General features: G+C 35.1%; 1 protein-coding gene across 4 annotated transcripts in view; it reads right to left on the bottom strand.

Annotated features, from left to right (window-relative positions):
* Window positions 1-17,970, bottom strand: part of BCL11B (BCL11 transcription factor B) — a 185,266-nt gene that overhangs the window by 157,840 nt on the left and 9,456 nt on the right. For 2 of the 4 annotated variants that reach the window (XM_070752464.1, XM_070752483.1), the window contains exon 2: window positions 7,338-7,706. In XM_070752464.1, the coding sequence (XP_070608565.1) occupies window positions 7,338-7,706 (369 nt within the window). Of the gene's footprint in view, window positions 1-7,337; window positions 7,710-17,970 lie in introns of all 4 variants that reach the window. The other 2 variants (XM_070752456.1, XM_070752473.1) reach the window with 1 other exon arrangement.

Below are 17,970 nucleotides of genomic sequence, written 5' to 3'. Positions count from 1 at the left end.
ACTGTCATACATCACTGTGAGGAAAAGAAAGTCTAAGGACATGGCATGAGTTTGAAAAAAGTAACTACATTCCCTTTGAGAACAATTCTTAAGCTATTTCTGTTTTTTTTTTCCTCTTCCAACCTAAAGACTCAGTTATCTCTGAACAACTTGCTCTTCTCATGAATTGACAGATTTATTTTCAAGAAATAAGGGAAACTTATCTACTTTTCCTTTACTGTTAATCTACACACAAAGAAATAACAAACAGAGCTTGTCTATCTGAAATGCAATGGCTGCAGTCCTCAGAATTCAATTAAGCTCAAATAATTAATGCTTCTGCCATATTCAATTACTTTTACATGTTTGAGGCACTGATGTTTTCTCCCTTTATTCTTTTAATCTTTATTTCTCTTCTCTTATTTATTTATTTTTTTCTAAATTTGTTTTAAAGTGCTGGTTGAGCAGAAAAAAATATATAAATATGAACACAATTTGCAGTTCAAATGTTATAGTCTCCTTTTAGCTGACATAGCATGTCAATTGTTATGTGCCTTTGATTAAAATAACATTTTAAATGCTTTGAACAAATATATCTCCTCCATTCTTCTATTATTTTACATATTTCTTAGCAGAATAAAGAAGTTTTCATTCTTCCTGTCGCAGCACAGAAAAGCCTAAGAATATCTTTTGTCATAGAGAAAGTGAAAATATTATAGGCTGCTGATTACTTTAAAAAAAGAGGAGGTAGGAAAATGGGGAGGGGGTACAGAGAGAGAGAGAGAGAGTGCACTGCCTTAGAGATTAAGTTTCCCTTTTATGAAATCGTATTTAGTCTCTTTTTTTTAACAAATCTAACAACAATGCTCTACAGACTCTCACTGGGAAATACCTTTAGTGTTAAATACAGATTCTGATTTTCTTGGCTAATGCAGAAAGCCTTTCTATTGAAAAATAAATAAGGGGTTTGGTATATCCCACTAAAGCCTTTTCAGTGAATGACTTTTGTAGGGGTTTTTTTTTCCATGGCTATCCTCCATGGCTGTAATATGAAGCTTTTATCCTACTATTGAAAACTATCCTATGCTGTTTAAAAAAGAAAAGGAGACAGAGAGAAAGAGAAAAAGGGGAGAAGGTGAGCAAAAATCTTTAACTAATATAAAAGAACAATACTGAACTTGAGCTTTGACCCTAATTTTAATGCCCTCTTTTACCCAAGGAATTTGAATCCTGGATAGAGTAAAATCAAATGAACCACATATTTTTATTTTTTTTTCAGACTCAAAATCTTCCAATCATTGTCAAATTAATCTTTGCTTTAGCTTGGGAAAAAATCAAGACCTCCAGTTTCTGCTCTTTTTTTAAATGGTGTGCTTAATATCATTTTTACTCATTCTCCCTATACAGTACTGGAAGAGTAATGGGATGGGGGTTTTTTTAACTTGCCATTCTGAAAGTGAAAGAATGCTGAAGGTAACAAAAATAAAAGCTATAGAGCTTTTATAGATGGAGAATGTGACTACCCAAATATAATTCCTAGCCAAAGGCCTGAAGAATATGGAAAAAGAAGAATTGTTGTGATTCATATAGATGTACTGTATATTGCTCAAAAAAAATAAAAGGAACTCTCAAATAACACATCCTAGATCTGAATGAATGAAATATTCTCATTGAATACTTGGAGTTATATTCTCTTGTTCCATTTATTTTTTTGAGCAGTGTATATTGCAAGGATCAATGCAGATGAAATCTGTGTGTGGGCACATGTACCACACAGAGCTCATGGCCTCCAAGGACAACCATCTTATTTTTTCCCATGGAAATGAATGTCAAGTCTTCATGTTTATACAAGAAAGCAAAGGATTACCCAGGAGAATCAGTATGTATGGTAGTTAAGCAGCTGGACTGGGACCAAGGAGATTCAAATTCAAATCCATACTTAACCAAGGAACTCATTGGATAACTGTATACCTGTCAAGTTGTTATTGAAAGGATAAAAGGAGGGGTAATCACCATTTACACAGTCTTCAACCCCTACAGGAAAGGCAGGACATAAATGCAATACAAAAATAAATAAGGGAAATCATTGAAGCAAAGTTTAAATTTGGTTTTCATGTTCTCCTGCCATTAAGAGCCAAACCAGCTCATACCTCGTCCTCTGAGTTTTCCTTCTTATAAGATGTGAAAGGGGTGAAGCTAGAATTTATATTAAGCACATCTTTGCATCATGCTTCTTAAAAGAATACAATGGGCTGTTTCTGGGAGGAATCCTAGCAGATATTAGTGAGAAAAAGGAGATATGTTTACTTTCTGATGAGACTCAATCTCTCAAAGCTAATATTTGTATTGGAAGGATACAATTGCTTCCAAAGAGGAATTCCTAACATCCAAATTGCAAGTTCAAAAGAATTACTTTTCACAACATCATGAAAGATAAACACTTAACTGTTTCCTATTTCTGAGATTCTGCCAATAGCATTGCTACGGTAGCCTGTGTCTGCTATTTCTGAATTTTTAAAAGAACTATGCCCAGTAAACACAAAAAAAGTATGCATTTACTGTCACTTAATGGCCCAATAGTAATTTTGGCGGATGAAGCTGTGAATAGGTATCTGGACTTGGAAGTTGAAGATGGTTAGTCCTGATTGGTAGGTTGGATAGAGATCTTCAGAGAATTTCAGATCTATCCTGGGAAGACAAGACAATCTCAAATTATGTGTATATTGTTGCCAAGCAAATCCCATGGATATGTTCGTTAAGTCACCAGGAGGAATAAGTTCAGCTCAAACAGAACTTTATGTCGTTTTTTGATGGATAAACTACAAAGGGATTGTGCTGCATATTCAACAAGCATCTTTTATTCTAAAAGGCTGGGATATGGTCCAAAACTAAACTCAGTATGGGGGGAGCGGGAGGAAATAACCTTTAAAGGTGAAAAGTGTAAATGAAGATATAAATAACTTTAAAATTTGAAAGTGAATTCGGCAGCTGCCCTGTGATTTGGGAAGTTTGAAAGTCAAGGACAAATATATGCAACTCTTTTACCAATCATGTTATTCAGATTATGCCTGTGTAAAGGGGGTTGTTGTAGTTTTTTTGGGGGGGCGGGGGGCCTTGATTCAGTCTTGATTCTTGGTGAACAAATCTCTGCAATTTTCTTGGCAATATTTTCAGAAGGGGCTTGCCATTTTCTCCTTACTGAGAAATGAATAGCCCCAAGCCCCCCATGGTTGATACCCATACTCATCAAGGCAAGAGTAAAATTCACATCTCTCCACTTCTAGCCTAGTGGTTTGGTGTAACTGTTAAAGGTGTTGTGCTGTTAATTGGAAGATTATGAGTTCAAGTCCTGACTTAGGCATGAAATCAATTAAGAGACTTCATAGTCTCTCTTTTTCTCAGCCCTAGGGAGGGTAACAGCAAGCTACACTCATCCAGTACTCAAGCTTGACTCAGCGTGACAATTTTACACCTAAAAGTAGAACTATATTAGGTTACCTTACACTGAAGTTGTTGTATCTTCCATTTTTAATATGGCAGATTCAGTATCTTATGCTTTGGCATTAGGAAGCCTAACTTAAAACTCACTACTGATAGTCCTTGACTTATAACAATTCATTTAGCGACCATTCAATGCCACTTATTTTTCACACTTGGTTTTTTCACTTATGATCTCCATTGTCATATAATGAAAATTTGGATACCTGGCAACTGGCGTGTATTTATGATGGTTGCAGTGCCCTGGGGTCATGTGATCACCTCTTTTGACTTTCTTTTTTCCCCCCAAATTTTTCTATTTTTATTTTTTTTTATAAACATATGAATGTGTGAACAGTGTGGCACCTGAGTGCCTTACATTTTAGTACAAATAAAATAATATTCATATTTACTATGTTTGACAAGTTTATATAGTTCTGGTATCAGTACACATATTTTTGTTGTTATAATATTTCATTATTTAGTTATTCAATATTTCAATATGTTATTTTTATGCCAATCACCATATTTTGAGTGAGATTCTTTTTACTACAAATAATTTAATCATATATTTTACATTTAGCAGGCTTATATGGTTTTACTAATAATACATGCATTTATGTTTACATTATAATTTTCCATTATTTAATTATTCAATATTTTATGCCAATCACCATATTATTCAAACATGCTTAATTCTATCATCATTCAAGTTCTGACTTCTCCTCATATTACTTCACGTTATTATATAAAAATGTGTATTGCATTAACTCCCCTCTCTAGTTTCCATCCCTAGTCTAACTTTTAATTATGCCACTATTATATTTAAAAATATTCCCTTTCTATCTGTTTTGTCCGCTTTAAAGCTTTAATTGTAATTCATTTAACAATGGTAGCAAGAAAGTTCATAAAAAGTGGAAAACTCACTTAATAACTGTCTTTCTAAGCAATGGAAATTTGGGGGTCAATTGTGGTCATAAATTGAGGATTACCTATATAAGTGAAAATGTAGGCTATGTCTTTTATAGCTTATAAATATAGGAAACTTTTTATATGAAGTCAGATCAGATGCCTCTAGCTAGTAGCAGTGTTGGGTAGCAACAATTATCCATGGTTTCAGACAAGAGTCTTTTCTAGTCCTACCTCAAAACTCCAGGGAAATCCTCCTTCGAGGCCTAAGAATTATCCAGAGAAAGCATGCTAAAGCCAAAGCAATGGAAAAATGGAAGACTAGACATTTCTAATAACAAAACAAATCTAACACAAAAGCCATTGTCTTTCTGCCAATCAGTTCAGGGTTTTCCAGAAGTTCCTGAGCTACAGCTCTCATGTCTATAACTCCCAATAGCTCTAAGTTGATTGACAAGTCATGAAGGTTCCAATCCTGCTAGAGACAATTCATTCAGCTGAATAGCCTGTTCTAATTGTTAAAATAAGATTCAATTGATTTCAGCTTGATTAGTGACCAAGTACGTTCATGATAACTATCCAGGGCTTAAAAGGGGAGGAAAAACAAATCAATTTCTCCCAAACAAGGCAGCCTATTTCTGTAATGCCTCTTTAATAATGTGGTAATCTGCTGAGTAAGTGCAGGCTACTCATTCCCTGAAAACAGGAAGGCCTTTACATGCCCATGCTTACAAGAATATCCCAAACACCATAGAAATAAAAATATTGTGACCTCAGACAAGTTCACGTTAATTTTATTCTTAACTAGCAAAAAATAATTTCAGAAACAAAGCATACACCCCTTTTTTCTTACAAACGGTTGGGGCACCTAAACTTCAGAAGCCACAGGCCTGTTCAAAGGCTATGAAGCCAATAAGGTCAGTTCTAGGTAAGCCAGAAGCATCCAACTTCCTCGTTTAGTTTTGTACTGCTGTATCTGCAACTCAAAACTAAGACTGCGGTAAAGAACAGCAGATTTGTATGAGTAAAACCTTATAGAATCTTCACTTTAAAATCACAAGACCATCCCACCAGAACAACAGGCTAACTAAAACTACATGTGAACAACATGAGGGACATTTTCTCATGTATGATGGATGTGCAAAACATCCATCATACATGAAAATACTGGATGAAAATACTCTATTTCAGAAGAGTACGTTCATGATAACTATCCAGGACAAATTTGCAATAGAAACTGAAGACTTTTTTTTTTTGAGATTAAAAGGAGAGACAACTAGTGAAAAAGTCATGGAACTTTCTTTTTTATATGAGAACTGCAGTGAGATTACTATAAGGACAAAGAGTGAAAAAATTGACTCTCTCCACAATAGACACTTCTCCACTTCACTACAATAGGTAAAGATGATGTAACTTGCTAAATTGACTTCCTTGATTAGAGAAAAGACAAAATATGCACTTAAGGCTGACTAGAAACCCTTACAGACTTTTTGCATGAAACAAAAAAGAAATGTACGTATGAATTGTGATTTAAATGATTAGAAAAAACGAATAACAGAAAATAATGATTTTTTAATTATACAATAAGAGGTAATTTTGCAATCATATTTTCTGCAAAGGCAATTGGAAGCCTCCTTCCTTTTTATTTTTATGTCTTTTTTCTTTCCTCTTTCTTTATTTTCTTTATTTTGAATTAGTTTGTGTTAATGTTTATGTTGTCTTTAAAACTTTTAACGTGTGTGTGTGCGTGCACATGAACAACAGACTAACTAGGGAGAAAGCATTATGCAAATTAAACTTGTTTTATATCTGTAGGCCCTAAATATCCCTTTCTTCAGAAATATATTGTATTCCCCTTGAACAACTGCCCTATTCTCTCACTGTTCCATATAAGTTATAGAAAACATACACTAAATGCCTCTCTAGTAAACTACTTTAAAATTCAACAGTCTTAACTTCTTATGTAGTCCTTATATTCTTTTGCCTGGACACTGTGTATTGATATTTACTAAAGAAATAGCTAAGCGGCATTAAGCTATGGGGAGGCTGCCTTTCAAACAGGGCTGAGCAATCTGATATGAGGTATGGCCCCTCAACATCTTTTCTACTATCAACAAGCCTCAAGTAGACCTTAACTCACCCAAATCAGTGGCAATTTCCACCATGTTGAGGTAGGAAATGCACAAAAACTCTGCCATATTTCCTAAAGCAAGCTCAAAATGGTTATTAAAAAATCCCCGCCCCAACCCATGAAATCCAAAGGAAAAAAAAGACCCTCCAAACATGTGATGTCTCCACCCTGATTATGCATCATTGCTTTTCACTGCAATTCTCTCTACCCTTTGAATATATTATGTGTACTCTTTGGCTAGAATACTTTCAAAGTAAAGATTAGACAACTATCATTACGATGACACCATTCTCATTGGAAAAATATAGAAATTCAAATAAGTGTTCAAAAAAATTAATTTCTAGGATCTTTTTGACTTTTGGGGGGGGCTACAAAATGTCAAAGTACCTAGGCCTTAAGTGTCCATGCCAATCCACAGAGCTGCGAATTATCAGTAGAAAGTCTTAATGAATTACAGTATTGAATGCAAACAAAGATAGGATAAGGCGATGATTTAAGTAAGGGACGATATCTGAATTCTCAGGCTAGAAAATCGTAACAACCTGTTCTATGGAACATCTGACACAATACAGACTAAAAGTTATCACTCAAAACAAGCAGATCTTCAGAGGGCATTCCACAATCCAAGGATCCAACTAAGCCCTTTACAAACTGGGATCAACTGGATTCTGAGGTTTAGAATCAAGAGGATTCTCAAAGTCTGCTTATGGCCTTATACACTGCTCACAGGCAATTTTACATTTTTCATTCTGTCAAGAAGCCTGTCTCTCGTTTTTGGAGAAAAAGGATGGGACAAGGAACGGCTACCTTTGCAGACGAATGAACATAAAACATGCTGTACCTGCAATGTTCTCCTGCTTGGGGCAAATTCCTTTTGTAGGCGTGAGAACACGGTCTTCTTCGTCAGGTGTGACTTGGATCCCGATTTCCACTGGCTCTGACACTTTCCTGAGCTCGGAGCGTGATGGAGGGGGAGGACTGCTCTTATCCACGTTCTTTTCATAGCAGGCACCACCAGCGCCATGGCACTGTTTCTTCTTGTGCTCTATAAAAACCAAGATGTCTCCCAGGGGAAAGTTCATCTGACACTGTCCACAGGTTAATAGGTCGGGGTCTGTTCCACCCAACGCAATGCTGAGCCCAATCGGGTCTCCTAGGACTAGGCTCTCATCCTCATGGGTGATGATGGCAGTGTCCACGTGGTCAGCCTCTGCTTCGTTCGGAAATCCAAAAAAGGGGGAGGGTCAAGGAGGGTCAAGGAGAAAGGGAGAAAGAAAAAATAATTGAGAGCAATTGGTTTAAATATTCATATAGTTGTGTTTTTTTAATCTATTTCCCACCCTGGTTATCTCCACAAGTGATCTGAGTACATTTTGCAATCAGGTCTGTCTGCAAAACAAAACAATACACATATCTAATTACTGTATTTTACGGAGTATAAGATGCACCTTTTTCCTCCCTAAAAGAGGCTGAAAATTCAGGTGCATCTTGTAATAATTAATAATAATAATAATAATAATAATAATAATAATAATAATAATAATAATAATTTATTAGATTTGTATGCCACTCCTCTCCGAGGACTCTGAATGTAGCTTTTTCTTATACTCTGAATGTAGCTTTTTTTTTTTTGAAGCTTTTTTTCCCCAGCCCTAACTAGGTGCTAATGATCTTCCCAGCTCTTATCTTGCAGGTTCTTTCATTGTTACCCTTTTCAAAGAATGTTTTCCAAGCCCTAAGTCTTTGCAGGATTTTTTTCATTGCTCTAACTTGCTCCAAATGTTTCTTTCCAGCCCTAACCAGGAGCTAACGAAGTTCCCAGCTGTTACCCGCTTGCAAAGATTTCCATTGTTACTCTCTCTGAATCAGTTTTTTTAAAAGCCATAACCAGGGATTAAAATAATGTGCTGAGGCTGACCAGACTTAGGATGCTAGCCAGATGAATATCTGGCAAACAGATTTTCCCCCCTATTTTCCTCCCAAAAAACTAAGGTGTATCTTATACACCAAAAAATACAGTAGGCTTTTCTGAATAAACCATCAAACTCCACAGCAATGAATTAATAACAGGGGAGAGTAGATACCTGTTAGTCACTTCCAGAACCAAAAGTGGTAAGATGCACTGGACAGGGCCAGAGATTTACATCAAGTTGTAATGGAATCCATGATTCAGAAGCAATTCTAATCAAGCATCTTTTTTCTTTATAAAGCAAGCAACAATACTGAACTATTTGACTATGGAAGCCTACCATGAAAAACAATTGACATTGGAAATAATTTATATTGCTGGTTTTTCTGATATTTTTCAAATATTTATTGATCATATAGAGTATTATTTTCTCAAAAGAAGTTGTAAGATTAAGCTTGTGCTATGATATTTATCATATTTCTAGCTTTTATGGCCCAGGCACTGACTCGCCTTCCAAAATATTTTTTAATTGGATCCATTCCATGGCCAACATTGCAAGGAGTGTTGGAAGCAATGAATATGCAATACATTGGACTTACAAATATAGTGAAGAGGCTGATTAACCTAACAAGGTAGCACCAGCCATGTCAAATTACCATGAAAAGCTTTGACGACAAGCAGGCACCTGTTCAAAATGAATTTGAATGGAAATAGTGCTCAGTGCATCACAGTGAAATTAATTATCTCTCAGGATTTATTAAAAATATAGGGATAAATCATGCTTACAGAAAGCAGGTTTTTTTGGCACCACACACATCTTATATAAGTGAGTTTGAGCTGATTGCTGTTTTATTGCATCACCTTTTCAGGATGACCAGGGGAGGAGGAACTGTTTTGCCTCGGATTCCTGGCATCGTAAACCTGTCTTTCCCAAGTTTAAAGCCATTGCAAGTTCAGGATTTTTCAAACCCTATTGTACCGAGAAAGTGACAGCAATGTTGCCAGAAGGAGATTTATACAAATTTGCCAAAACCAGTTTAGAGAACAAGTTTCTGTGGTTCCTGATGTCTGCAATCTCTTGAGAGGCAGCACAAGTCAGTCACAGGTTCTTGGGCTTGTCTTGGACAGGAAGACTATCTCTTTCAACCCTACCCACAAAGCAAGCCTGAGGTCTACAAGCAGCAGAAAGTGACACGTCCATTTGCCTTAAGAGAAAAGGCAGGGAACTGATCCCACACCCAAAACACACCGATTAGGCTTTGTTCTGCCCCCTACATTTCATAAATGCTCAGCTGGGGAAAACGGTACCCCAACTTGCCAGGCCACACAATGACCTTAATATGACAAGGTTCAGGGTAAGAATGAAAATGTATCCAACTTCACAACTGCAATCTCTGGCTGATTTCTTAATGCCCCTTAATGCACACTGAGCTTATAGATGGGTGTGTGGATAGATCATGGGGTTTGTCCAGAAACATTGTTATATCTTTGTATACAACCAATACATATTTGACAAAACAAAATAAAAAAGAAGAATTGGGACCTTAATTTTTTTTTAAAAAAAGCTTGATATTAAGATCATCCTCTGAGCAGGACTGTTAAGAGTTGAAAAAGATCTAAGTAGCCTACTAAACCTACTCAGTTGGAAGCGTGGTTTAGCTGTGAAGGTTTTCTGGAAAAAATCTAAAGTCTTTTTTTAGAAAACTCTGTGAAAGACTGTTTTCATGGATGGCGTTTGAGAGACTGAATCTAGGGAGCCATACGTTCTGGACCAACCCCATGATCTATCCACACACCCGTCTATAAGCTCAGTGTGCATTAAGGGGCATTAAGAAATCAGCCAGAGATTGCAGTTGTGGGGTTGTACATTTTCATTCTTACCCTGAGCCTTGTTATATCTTTGTATACAACCAATACGTATTTGACAAAACAAAATAAAAAAGAGGAATTAGGACCTTAAATTTTTTTTAAAAAAAGCTTGATATTAAGATCATCCTCTGAGCAGGACTGTTAAGAGTTGAAAAAGATCTAAGTAGCCTACTGAACCTACTCAGTTGGAAGCGTGGTTTAGCTGTGAAGGTTTTCTGGAAAAAATCTAAAGTCTTTTTTTAGAAAACTCTGAAAGACTGTTTTCATGGATGGCGTTTGAGAGACTGAATCTAGGGAGCCATACGTTTTATACATACTAGCAAAAGAGAAACGTTAGGACAGGGACGGAAGGCACGCCGGTGCACTTATGCATGCCCCTTACTGACCTCTTAGGAATCGGGAGGGGATCACATGACCCTGGAACACTGCAAAAAGGGATCACATGACTCTGGGACACTGCAACTGCCTTAAATGCAAGAGAAGTCAACAGTGGATAGTCTAAGGGAAAATTTTGGGGGTTAGATGATGATACTACAAAGTCAGGTAGTGAGTTCCATGCATCAACTACAGTACTCGGTTACTAACGTCGTATTTCCTGCAGTCAGATTTAGAGCAGTTTAGGTTTGTATTCGTTGTGTGCTCGTGTGTTGTTGTAGTTGAAGCTGTTGACAGGAAGGACATTGTAGCAGATGATTTTATGGGCTATGCTTAGGTCATGTTTAAGGCAACGTAGATCTAAGCTTCCTAAACTTAGGATTGTAAGTCTAGTTGCATAGCGTATACTGTTGCGAGTAGAGGAGTGCAAAATTGTTGTACTTTCAGATACGATCAACTTTAAGGCTTTTTATTTTTATTTTATTTCAATTAAACAATATACAACATTGAGATTTCCAGCATAAATATCTCATTAAGAAACTATACAGAGAAACCCTTTATAAAAAAACCAAAAGACAAATTGATGAAAATATCATTTTTTTAAATTAAAAAAACTCAGTTGTAATTTATTTGTTTAGATTATAATGCTTATTAGCTGAAAGAAAATGAATTTTGCTCAGAACTAACAGTTCTCGATTTCAGTCCATAAATATTATCTTAAAATGCTGAAAATTAAATGGGAGTCAATTTCCCAATTCAATTCACGCCATGGTCCGTGCACTGATCAAATTTTATTTATATAAATAGTCTTTAGAATGCTCAACATTTTGATAGTTATTTTTAAATTGTTATTAACTGTTGAATACCAACACTATTATATGCTATATCCTCTCATTACTTAAAATAACTAGAATTTTGGGACAATCTTGTGTTTGTAGAGGATGATAATATTAATAGTACTTAATAGTACTTAATATAGCTAATTCACGATATTAATAAGGTGCAATAAACTTTTTATTTCAAAGGCAGGCTAAGTGCAAAACCACACAAAATACGGACCTTAATCAGGCACAATTCCCAATGGCTGGCAGTGTTTTGCTCTAAACAAGAATTTTATCATTTGGCCTGATCAATGCACAGCGAATTAACGACATGTAAATAAAAGAGATGAGCCATTGAAGTTTTATCAAGAGAAGGGAATAGTGGAACTCCGCAGGGGGGAAAAAATGAACACATGGAAATACTGGCATTGGTGATTTGTTTCCAAATTTCCTGGAGATCTAAAAGCAGCAGGACAATGTAAAACATTTGTCATACTTCTGAATTGCAATCCCTGAACCGAATGGGAAATTTGCCTAGGCAGTTTTTAAAACTGCTATTTATTTTTATTTGGATTTTTTTCTAATAATGAACGGAAAACTATCTAACCAGGAGGCTAATCCCCCAGTTTTAATTAGATCAAAAGGCATCTAACTTCTGCTTTTGAAAAAAATATTGCTAATTAGTACATGAATGTAGTCAAATGCAGTTTTGCCATTTTTACAGAGGAGGTACGTATACAAGAAAAATAACTGAGTGTATCAGAACTTGGGCTTTGTTGGATTCATCTAATAAATAATAATAATAATAATAATAATAATAATAATAGTACTTCAGATTATGCCAACACTAACTGCCTTCTCTTTACAATTAACGGAGGTGGATGAACAAGAAGTCAGCCTAAGGAATAGGAGATGCATGCATGAAAGCTTCTGAGTTTCCTGTACTTACTTGTAGCCAAATTAATCCACTAGGTAACTCAAACACAGGCATAATGCATGGTGTGTGAAACCCATTAATTACTTTCCCTCCATCCTTTCCTCAAAGTTTACTTTAAAAGCGGCTGGTAGACAATGCAACGTAATTAATTTACCAATTTATTTTATGAAAGGACTCTTTTGCCATCGTGAAAATGTAATCATAACCCTAGTGCTGAGCGGGAAGTGAGTGGATTTCTGTGTGAACAGTTTGTCACAATGCAAAAGGTAATTATTTAGTGCTTCTGTTCCCTTTAATGATCTAACATTGAGCAATACTGTTTATATTGAAGAGAGCTTGCACCTTTAATTACCAATTACATATACATAATTTTAGAGCCAAAAGGGAAAGGGAAAACCGAAGGCTGTGAAAAGACTCCTTTAGACAACATATGCATCCTTTCTCAAAAAGAATTCCTATTAGGTGGGAGAAGAGTGTCAAAATATTAAAACATGCACACACAAAGGAAGATAAGGTAAAAGGATCGGAAGAGCCAGAAATGAACCTAGGCACAAATAAGGAGCATAATGAATGGAAGTCGGAAAATAGATAAAATTCAAAAAAACATGTCTTGGCATTTCCTTAACACCCCTGCTTGCTAAAGTAAGATATGTGGCTGAAATTACAATAGGCTAACTATGTATGTGTTTTAATATGGAATGGGAGGGGAGTTTTTAAGCTCCTTAACTTTATGATGTAGGAGATACTACTTATTCAAAAAAAGGTTTTAAGGGGGAAAGCAAACAAGAGGGGAGGAAGGAGTAGAAAAATTCAAAGTAGCCAGCTTTCGAGACCTCATATTGTTTGACATTTCAAAATCCCCTTCAACTGCTAGTAGCTGATTTTTTAACCTTAAAAAGTCTATTATTAAGAATTAAAATAGGATTGAATATATTTTAAAGAAAAAATCAATTTTCCCAGATTGTAAGACAATTTAGAAATCAAACATTCTTAAAGTCATCAATTTTCCCATTTTATTTGGCTATCTTGACATCCTGTGCTACGCGAGTCTCATTAGCATCTCATCATGATTAGTAAGTCTGTGTGTCCCCATTTATCTAAATCTTCTCCCCTTTACTCTCACCCAAGTAAATGGTGTGCACAGTACACACAGAGAGTAATTTTTCATTCTCTGGAGCTATCCCATTTTAGAAAATCAGCTTTATATTTCCTCCTTGCATAAAGTTCTCTCTCAAATTATCGTTGCTGTTTTCAAAGAAATCAATGGAAGTTATTTAAAACAGTCATTTTAATTCTGATTAAATTTAATAACCCAGACAGAAAGCTATGCTGATAAGTGGAATAGTGCAGTTCTATACATATCTACATACAAGTAAGCTCTGCTGAAGTTAAGGAGGCTTATTCCCAGGGAACCAAGTATAGAATTGCAGTATTATTACAGATTAAATTATCTGGAGCAGGTAAAAATAATGTTGATAGATAAGTGGGAAGTAATAATAAGTGTGGGGTCTTTCTTTAGTAATAATGGTTAAAAATTTAACTCACAAAATTGTATTCTATTTTGAAACAGAATAAAAGGCAACAAAAAATAGCAACAAAAGCAAAAAAATATAGCAACTAATCATTACAAAACTGAAATAGCTCATTGTTAATTATCAATATATTGGTGAAACAAGTAAAGGAAACCTAAGAAGCAGCTCACTATCTAGTGAAACCTAATATATAGAAAATATAAAGTATATAATTTTAGAAATGACACATACAATATATATGCGTATGTACATTATCCATATTAGTCAAGAAAAATATGAACATCTGTGATCAGAATTTGATGAGAACTTGGAAGTTTTTCCATGCATAAAATAAATGAAAACATGGTGACATTTTTTAAAAAACTGGCCATTTATTCATTTAAAAAAAGCAAAAAGCAAATGCAGTACAGCTCTGTAGGGGTCCATGTATAAATAGAGATAACTAAACCGTTTTTTGTTTCAAAATTTCATGATCTCATCTAAAAGCAATAAATCCAGACTGCGTCACCAACTAAGCACAGAAGGGGCATGATCCACAAGATAACCCTCCCAAAAACCTCCAGCTATTAACTTCAATGGAATTTCCACTAAAAAAACAGCCAAGGCCAATAATTCAAGATGAGCATATTATGTTCTAGTATGATAATGCATAAGACCTTCTACACTTGTAGACTATATTTGCCTTAGCTCTTCCAGGCTACATTCATGAATTCAAAAATTATAATAAATATTATCCATTATCAAAGAAGAGCAAAAGCACTCGATTCTTCTACACACACACACACATTTGTACACAAACACACAAAAGGAATTAAGACAGCTTTTTTGACCCAACGTAACATCCAAACCTTCAACCACATACACACACACCTATATATTATGGTGCATAAGTGCACCAGAGTGCCTTCTGTCCCCTGTCTTTATGTTTTTCTTTTAATTAATTTAATTTAATTTATAGATTTGTATGCCTCCCCTCTTTTACTAATATCATGTATATATTGTTAGATCTTTGTATACCACCAATATGTACTTGACAAAACAAACAAACAAATAAAACATAGGATAATATTCTATAATTAAGAGATTTTATTTTATTTTAAAAAAATAAAGATGTTAGAATTATAACAATCATGTAAAATATCTTTAAAAATTGAACAGGCCAGATGTTATTAAATTCAAAGGACTTGTCTTTAAACTAACCAGGGTAACCCAGCCTGCAAAAACTAACTGCTTATCATTCCAAAGTGTGTGTTTTCTTCCAACACAATTGTAGCATCAAAAGGTTTTCATTCCATCTGACTGAAGCATAGCATAGTTAAGTGGCTTAATAATTACTCCATTCTTCATCAGGGGTTTGCAAACCAGTTCCACTAACCTTTTTCTTTCAGTAATGTTAATATATTTACAGTTGGGCAATTGAAGATACAATGAACATTAATACATGTCTTGCTTGCAGATGGGGAAGAAACCGGTTTAGGAAAAAGAGAGGTATTGGATATGAATTAAAAAACAATCAGACGCAAATGCAAACTTTTTAACTGCTATGTACTTCGGTGATGCCTGGGGAATTTTTTTCTACTTCTTTTTTATGATTTATAGCTGAATTAAATGCACTGGTAAAATAAGTTAATAATGCTGCATAGATAATATGCATGCCACAATGTTTACTGTTATGAGTAATGTTTGCTAAATCTATTTGCCTGTTTTTACTATCTCCAAACTTTTCATGAAAACAGCCAAAGGAAGGACCCTTTTTGGCGAATGATGACTTCCTGTACCAATTGACACATTGTGCAAAAACAAAACCAAGTCTGCCTCCATGCAGTTAATCAGACGACAGTCAGTTATCTCACAATGTAACTATGTGTTCCCATCTGCATGGTCATATTTTTATTCTTAAAATGTAATTAGCCAAGAGCTCTCTTGAGAACAAATTCTGTTTCAAAATACTTTTTTTTTCCCTTGCAAAACTGTAAACTTTTTTCCCCTTGCAAATCTGTAAACTGTAAAGTTGGGAAATAGTTGAACATTTAATACTCTTTTTTCCCCCTAACCTTATCACCTATAGAGGAGAAAAGAAAAATTCTTACTTTTTTATAGTAAAAAAAAAAAGACAAAGCTAAATAATGGAAGCTAAATAAAAAATGCCCTTCTTTAAAAATTAACAGCAAATGATAATGCTCTCTCTTCCACGCTTGCCGATAAGAGCGCCAAGGTTCTACTATGCAACACCACAACTTTCTCAAAGCCAGAAGCCAATAGAAATGGGGCTGATACTACATGCTGCTTAGGTGTTAAGCAGGTGCTGCAATCATAGGTACCGTAATGTTGGTTACCATGTAAATCTCTGCAGACCTAGATGAGCACACTGTAGATTAACTATATATGGCTGCGCTTTGTAATGATGTATTGATGAATCAAGCAGCATTTGCCAGCTGCACCACTCTACAGGGAAATCCTAATTTCGCAGGAATATCCAACAGGCTCCATATTTTTCCCCTCAAAGAAACTCTATATGCACTCCCATATTTTCCCAGGCCCTGCACCAGAATTTGAGGATTTTGATAATATGAAAAAAAATAACTTTGTATTTGAAAACTATGCCCAGACAGCCACCAAGAAAATTGCTTTCGTCTTGAGATTCTGCTCATATATCCACTTTTAAATTGCTAATGGGTATATAGGCATACCACTATGCCTATATACACTCATTAGAATTACATAGTGGCACATTAAAAACCTAGACCAATCACTGAGAGAAGATTCTGAATACGCTAAAATAAATATCCACAATTCAGGGAAAACATTATCCGCTAATCATCCCAATTATTTGTAATTTTGTTTGCAGATTCATCTCAATCTAATCTTTGTCACTGTAGCAGCCTATACTGTATATTGTTTTCCCTTAGGGTGAAAAAGTTACACTTTTGTCATATTCCTGCATATTAGTTTCATATAAAATCAGTATTATAGAAAATGCAGACTAATATGAATGGTGAATAAAACAAAACTAATCTGATAGGGTAAAATGGCTCATCACAATCACATTTTGCAAGTCAGCAAACTCAAATTCATAGTTATGTAAATCTACTTATAAGAGGTCTAAGAGTATTTTTCTGCTCAGAAGCAAGCACAAAACAAGGTGAATTCCTACTAAATGAGTATAAAATTGTAACTGAGAAGCATTTTATGCAATGTTAAGTAAGTTAGACTACAATACTCCTTTTGATTCAGATAAGTTTCAGATGTAGATACGGCCAGGCAGATAGATGTAATTTGTCTATCTTTGTTGGTTGGCAGATGTTACAAATATGAATAGTACACATATATAAGGTGAACAATTTCTATTCCACCTTCTTAAAAGTATTCCCAGCTGGCAGAGGCAGAATGAGAATACAAAACATATGAAATCCACTTTTTAAAATGGCATGTACAAGTACAATGCAGCTTTTGGGAAGATTTGCATAACTTGCTTGTCCTTCAGTCTTGACCACTGAAGACAAGCAGTTCACTGCCTTGGTAGGCACATATATTGCAGGTACATACATATGCATATTTATACTGGGCTGCTTTGCAAAACTACCAATCAAGCTCTAGATGGGAATGGTTTCCAATCACTATAGGGGAACCAGCATTAACCAGGATGTTTTTAAGCAGAATTATTTAAACTACCTAGAGCTCATTGAGAATTAATAGACGCAAATGTCACTCTCAAAGCTATAGTTTCTAAAAGCCCTTCTCTAAACATCTTTTGAAGAACTTGCCTTTGCCTTAAGAGAACAAGTTAATCCTATCACAAGTTTAATTTGGGATGGGGACGATAAAAAATAAAATTATTTAGCACAAGTTTAATTATTCCAGCAAGGTTAGGGTAAGCAACCACTTAAAAACTTGTATAACTGTATAGAACAATAACTGTATATTGTTGGCTATAATTGTATAGAACAATAGGTTATAACAATTTCTGGAATACTTGGTGTTACCCTAATCTGTTTCTCTCAATTTCTTTCTTGAAAAATGACTCCGCTTCT

This window comes from Erythrolamprus reginae, chromosome 1, assembly GCF_031021105.1.
Source record: "Erythrolamprus reginae isolate rEryReg1 chromosome 1, rEryReg1.hap1, whole genome shotgun sequence".
Classification (NCBI taxonomy): Eukaryota; Metazoa; Chordata; class Lepidosauria; order Squamata; family Dipsadidae; genus Erythrolamprus; species Erythrolamprus reginae.
This window is presented reverse-complemented; position numbering and strand designations above follow the sequence as displayed.